The sequence below is a fragment of the Ostrinia furnacalis genome, unplaced genomic scaffold (assembly GCF_004193835.3).
Source record: "Ostrinia furnacalis isolate ACB-3 unplaced genomic scaffold, ASM419383v2 OfSCF5082, whole genome shotgun sequence".
Lineage (NCBI taxonomy): Eukaryota > Metazoa > Arthropoda > Insecta > Lepidoptera > Crambidae > Ostrinia > Ostrinia furnacalis.
This window is the reverse complement of record NW_021135321.1, coordinates 470378-477349: the sequence shown is the minus strand read 5'-3', so window position 1 is coordinate 477349 and position 6972 is coordinate 470378. Positions and strand designations below refer to the sequence as shown.

General features: G+C 36.0%; 1 protein-coding gene across 1 annotated transcript; it reads left to right on the top strand.

The window, feature by feature from the left end:
* The first annotated feature begins 416 nt into the window (after window positions 1-416).
* On the top strand, window positions 417-6088 carry Had1 (beta Hydroxy acid dehydrogenase 1). Its single transcript, XM_028315314.1, has 6 exons — window positions 417-528; window positions 1915-2102; window positions 3693-3769; window positions 4323-4546; window positions 4937-5101; window positions 5571-6088. The coding sequence occupies exons 1-6, from the start codon at window positions 485-487 to the stop codon at window positions 5773-5775; spliced, it is 903 nt and encodes a 300-aa protein (XP_028171115.1). The 5' UTR covers window positions 417-484; the 3' UTR covers window positions 5776-6088.
* The last annotated feature ends 884 nt before the right edge of the window (window positions 6089-6972 follow it).

The window sequence follows — 6972 nt, the reverse complement described above, 5'->3', positions numbered from 1 at the left end:
CCTGGTTTTCCACTTCGTTTATAAAAATAATTTTAGCTTTCCTGTTTTCTTCCACTGTGTTTTGTGTAATATCTATTTATAACTTTCTTTTCTATCTATTCGTACCTAGATATCAATCTGGTTTATGTTTTTCGACTTGGGCTAAACGTGTTTTGAAAAGTAAGTAGTCCACGATGCAAGGAAAAAAACATCTGAGACGATTCGATTACTAATTTTATAAAAACTTTCCTTGTTCGATCAAGAGAACACGGCCACTGAGATTCAATTTACGTCCACCAGTATCTACACCATTAAACAACGACTTAAAGCTTTTCAAAGGCAGTCGACTTTGTGTCCGCAGTAATAGACTATATTTTCCCTTATTTGTTGTCCTCATATTGTACGAACCGATAACTTGTTTAGTGATGGTTATATACTTCGTGCAGTTTGACTCAGTGTCATTCAAGACTTGGGTACCGACAGTCGAACACCGCTCGTTAACACAATGGCGCCAAAATTCAAGACTGAAAAAGTAGGGATCGTTGGAAGGTAAGCACAATACATAGCATTACAAACCATTGAAACCCAGTGTTCCGTACGATATACTTCACCTTGAAAGTTGCATGCTTTTTGTATGACAATAAACGTTACTAGCTTTAGGTATTCAATTGTGCTGTTAGGTCAAGGAAAAGTAAATAATTATATGATATGTACAATCAAAACATATTTTGACTACTTACCTATTCATATTTAATACAAGACCTTCGGTAGGTCCTTTTATAGAAGTTAAGTAGCTTGGGCAATCAACTGAAATAAAGAGGTTCTTCCGATTTATTTCTCATCTCGCTTCGAGCATCACTAAATAATAACAAAATTAAGTAAAAATAAAATATGTATAATATAATAAATAATATTATGTATAACTCATGCTTAGTTTAAGTAATTAATAATTGCATTAATTAACTATAATTTAAAATTATCAATTAGAAAATAGAGGTGTCATTTTTAATTAAATTTCATCTGAAAGGAGTAATTAAAATTTAATAATAATATGTGGATGACATGATATTTCTCAAGGATATTTACAAATTACTGACCTATCAATTTTGTACCAAAACTGTAAGGTACCTAAGCTTTAGCAAAACTGATGATAACCATTATTTTTATTTACACTTGTTCTCTTGAAAGATAAGAATATCGCGAAGTCAACAGAGGTTAATTTACATAATAAGATAATTGATAACATCTGAATATAGACCATAAAACAAATCACAATATTAATATACTGAAAACTAGTAGCAATATTTTCATTGATATTTTAAAAATACTACAAGGATGCACTAACTCTTAAATGTAATGCAATTCGGTAGGAAAGGAAAACTATAATTAGGAAAATGCTCTTAAAATGCTGTAATTAGTTTTCTAGCTACTTAGTTAATATATGTTATTAAATAATTTCATACGTAATTTGGTCGTAATATTAACAAAAGAAACAATATTTTAAAATAATAGCGCGTGAAATACATTACAGTTAAGGACTGAAACTCTTAAAATACTCATGTTCAATTAACATTTCAAAATTTTTTTTTCTGGAAATTACCTACCTACTACTTAAAAGTTCATTAGGTGGCATTTTAGTTCCTTCTAAGATGACGTTAATTAGATGTTTTCTTCTGGATGTTAATAAAAAACACAAGTCCATCGCCATCAACAAATAAAGAAGAAGAAGGATGTTAAAGGGTAGTACTTACTACCCAACATTGTTGAAATAAAACGCGACCATAACAGCGTATTACTTACACATGAAAATTTCGACAGGTTCATCCAGTGTCTAAGTAGCTCAGTTGGAAGAGCAGTCCAAGTACCGCCTTAGGCAGTGAGATTTTTTCAAGTTGTTTATTTATGACATTAATTAGGTCCTACTGAATGTTCCAGCGGTCTCATCGGTCGCTCCTGGGCGATGCTGTTCGCATCAGTCGGCTACCAGGTGACGGTGTACGACATCGTGGCGAAGCAGGTTTCCGATGCCTTAGAAGACATCAAGCTGCAGCTCAAGACCTTGGAGAAGGACGGCCTGTTGCGAGGAACGCTCAATGCTGATGAACAGTTCCAGTGCATCAAAGGTATGTGTTAGAGAATTGGCATAGCTATACGAGACGGTACATCAAGCTTTTTTTAAAAAGCAAGCTGCTTTTCTGACCGGTTGCATTTGCTGCTTTTTCTACAGACCGCTTCAGAATAGCCTCTTAACAAGTGAGCTTACACTTTATTGTGCACCACACAAGACAAGAAAAGAAAGGTAAAGAAATATATACAAAAGATACGGCACAATTTAGGCCGCCTTATCGCTATATAAAAGCGATTTCTTCCAGACAACCTAGAGAGAGCTATTATAAAAAATATAGTCTTCATAAATGTGTGGTCGACTGTACAATTGTTTAATTTTAATAGCCTAAACTAGCCTTCAAATGTGCGAAGGAAATCAGCTTATAATATTTGCAGCTGCAAATAAGTATGCGGAAGAAAATACAACATGTGTAAGGTTGGTTAATTTTAACATTGAACAACTGGTTCAGTAGTTATAAGTAGGATGTTGCACCCAAAAACTGAAGTTGAGTTTGCAAGGTTCTACTTGCTTTGGCCTTCACCAATAACTACCTACCTGCCTATTATATTACTTATTGAAGTCATTTTACCCATTCTTTTAATTTGAAAAACCCGGAAGTCTACCCATAATGGCTCTTTTGATGCACTTGACTGCTGTTATTCATAAATCATAATATATACCGTTATCTACGCCTTCTGAGAATACTACAAGTATTTAAGTACCTACGTATAATAAGTTCCATAGAAGCATCAAAACAATACGATTGTTACGGCATATCAGTATGATGTACTAGGTAACTAACTATCGATTACTGTGAATAATGCACTACCTCTATTTCAAAGTGATAAGAATCATACACAAACCAACGTGAATGGAGTGCACTTAAAACCATAGTAAAAATAAACTACTTAAGAGAACTATGTGTTGACTACCTATCACTTACCTACTTATAATACTTTAACCTACTCGTATGTACTTAGATAAAGCGGATGAACTATGTAGATAGGCTCTATATTAAGAGTTACGAAACATTAAACTCACGCACGATCTACTAGGTAAGTACCTACTTTATCATAATGTAGGTATAGGCAGCTATCTTATACTTAATGTTTTAGTACCTTAAATGGCTTTCTCTAGCTAGATGTACCTATAAATAAACTAAAACAGTTGACCAAATAATAAATCTTTCCATGAGGTCTTTCTTATAAAAATAAGAAGCGTCCATATTAATACTACCTACATAATTATCAGAAGTACGAGTAAAGTAAGAAAGTAGGTACTTAGTCATAGGAAAAATGTAAACGTAAGTAGCCGCGGGAAGAGCCTGGATGCGGGCAGCGCAGGACCGTGCATTGTGGAAAACCTTGGAAGAGGCCTTTGTCCAGCAGTGGACGTCATTTGGCTGAAACGAAACGTAAGTAGTTCGTCATCATTATTTCAGCCATAGGACGTCCACTGCTGATCATAGGCCTCCCCTAATACTTTCCACGTTGATCGATTTTTCGAACGTAAGTAGTTAGTTACCTACATAACTTAAACGATAGGCAATGCAAGGAAGGAGAAGAAAAATAAATAAATGGCTACATAAATTGGTGGTTTCTTCCAGGATCTACTGATCTGGCCACCGCAGTAAAAGGCGCGATCTTCGTCCAGGAATGCGTGCCCGAGAGCTTGGAATTNTGTACAAGATGATCACTTTGTAAGGTTTTGCAAAAAATGAAATATTTTAATGAAACCTTAATTAATTTCTGGTTTTGAGTATAAGGAAAGTTGGATAGATAAATATACTAGTAGTAATCGTCTTTATTTTTGGTTTACCTTGAAAAATATGTATTTTACAGCGATTCCCGCTTAAGGGGATCATCTCGTACTACTTTCCCCTACTAAGTACATAAAATATATCGAAGAGCTCAGTCTTAATGTGGATCATTCCCCTAATAATCATTGGAGCAAATTTATTTTTTGCAGAAGATAAAATTAAATAGATAATACCAGAAGCTAACGCATTTTCTTATTAAATAGGTATGTCCTACAAGTTTCACGATATTAAAGTAGGTTTGAGTATAGGTACTTTAATTTACTTATGCATCAAATTCACAATAATAGGACACGAATAAGTATACGTTATTAAAATGTACCGAAGCTGTATTGTGACGAATTTAATTTATGCCAAGTTTGCACTGACCACTTTTATGGTACTCGTAACAATGAACTTGGTTGACGTACAATGAAGTAGTTCATTTTTATAGGATGTCTCTTCAAAATAGTTGTTTTGAATTTACAGGTCATTGTCTCGCACCCAGTGAATCCTCCTTACTACGTGCCACTGGTGGAGATAGTTCCTGCACCATGGACCACGCAGGAGGTCGCCAAGAAGACGAGGGAAATCATGCAGGAAATCGGTCAGGAGCCGGTTTCTCTTTCCAGACAAATCGATGGATTTGTGCTGAACCGCATACAGTGAGTTTCTTTTTTTATATGGGTACTTAATTAGATCCCAGAAGCTAGGTATATGTAATTGCGACGAAAGACGACGTCGCATTCTGGATATGGAGGGGCAGAATTAGTACCATGGAAGGAGTCCTAGTGTGGTTTCTTCTCTCATTGTCTATACTTACATAATCACAGGAAAATTATGTTCATAGTCTTCCGACTGATATGATGCATTTAAGTAGTAGAAAATAAATGGTAATTAGAGAACGATATATACAGGGTGTTTGGAGCAAGTAATTTGCCTATTTGTAGATCTTATCTTGTTTTACTTATACTTAGGGCGGGACACCATGGCGGCGCAACCAGTCGCCGGCTACCAACAAACCTTAATCTTAAGTAAACATGTTTTATTTTCAGATACGCCATCCTGAACGAGGTCTGGCGCCTGGTTGACGATGGCATCGTGGACGTGAAAGACATTGACAAGGTCATCTCCGAGGGCCTCGGCATGAGATACGCCTTCTTGGGCTCTTTGGAGACCGCTCACTTGAACGCTGAGGGCATGAAGAGCTATATTGAACGGTAACCAAGCCTAATGTATTTTTTTTCTAAAGCTCCATCGGAAGTTAAAAGCAGCAAAAACATGTCTTTGCACATTTTGGTAGACTTTCAATGTTCAAATTCATTAAATTTTCGCGTAAATAAGTACAAAACCTATATGAAAGTGTCCATGCCGGTTTTCACCATTAATGCCTAATTTTAAAGCGACCCCTGTGGCGTACACCTAACAGGAATTTTGTTTTCATAGGAGTCACTTAAAAATTTTAATTAGGGATTGGTGGTGAAAACGGGCATAAGACATGTTCTGGATTGATTACAGTCACCTTGTACTACCTACCGAAATGCTCTATAATCGTACCTACGAGTAGTTATCAGCATTGTAAAAAAGTAGTATAAGTAATCGTGATCTTTATGTACGCACATAGGTGCACATTACTCGTCTTTGTGATTCAAGTAATTTCGCTACTAATAAAATGCGCTTGTTCTATAGATATGGGGAAACAATCTACAGCGTCAGCAACACCTCTGGCCCGAACCCTCGCATGACGCAGAGCAAGAGCGCGGACAGCATCTGTCAGCAACTGAACGCGATGGTTCCCCTCGACCGCTTGCAGGAGCGCCGCGCCTGGCGGGACGCCTGCCTCACCAGGCTCGCACTCCTCAAGAAGGAAATGAACAAGAAGTACAAGCAATAAAGTTCCTAATTATCAACAGCTGTAGATCGGTTTTGGCGGCTACCGTCAAATATGATCTATGCCTATACTATACTATACAACTATACTATACAAGTGCCTTGTGAGATGCATAAGGATCATTAATTTATTTATCACACAAGCATTTCAAGAGCGCTTTTTCAGTGTGAAAAATACTATACTAAATGCTGCATTTCTCGAAAATAAGAAAACAGCTATTAATAATAGCAGCAGCTGTTTCTCAATAATATTATTATCGTGCATAATGTACCTAATACATACCTACTTATAATGTTGTTGCTCATAAATATACTACAATAATAAATTGAATGTTTTAAATTATATTGTGTTTTATTGTCATTTACTAATTTACCTATAGGAAACGTAGGCTAACATTGTACCAAAACCAACTATTTGGTAGTAGGTATCTCTACTACGAGTGTTTTTTGCTTTTTTAATACTAATATTTTTTATTTATTAATCAACATCACATAAAATCAACATAATAAAACACACCGGGCGCGAGCCCGCCGGCAGACGATACTTAGGATTTCTTATGCCTACTTTTGTAGGCACTTGTGATCAGTAGTATCGACTCTCCTCAAAATACCGGACATTGTTCTGTCCGGTATGAGTGACCATTTATTTTTTACCGGACATAATGTCTCGAAAATACCGGACTGTACGCTTAAATACCGGACATCTGGCAACCCTATTTGCAATAAGTAGTTTTGCTTTTTATGAGTTCAATATTTACAGTACAGTTGATTTTACCCTTAGTTGGCCGATAGTTGTGCCCGATTTTAAATTGTATGAAGAATCGGCCAAATCGAATCGGCGTAGTATGTGCAGTCCCATACATGCCCATACTGAACAACTGCCCGACTAAACTATCCGCCGACGAAAAATCAACGGTGTGCGCCTACTCTAAAAGCCGAAAAAAAGCTACTTTTTCTCAAACTCAAGTTAAACGAACGATCACTTTTTAATTTTGCTGTTTTTTAGTGAAAAAATAAGGTGTTCGGACTTTTATTGGAAAGTGATTAAATCAGTTGTTTCGTCTTTGTTTGCGCATAAACTTTACCGCGATACTGAATTTGCACCTCATAGTATATGATACCGCTATACAACGACCTTCATCGAGATGCTTATTTGATGAAACATATTTTATATTCAATTTAACATGTCAATAATTATATT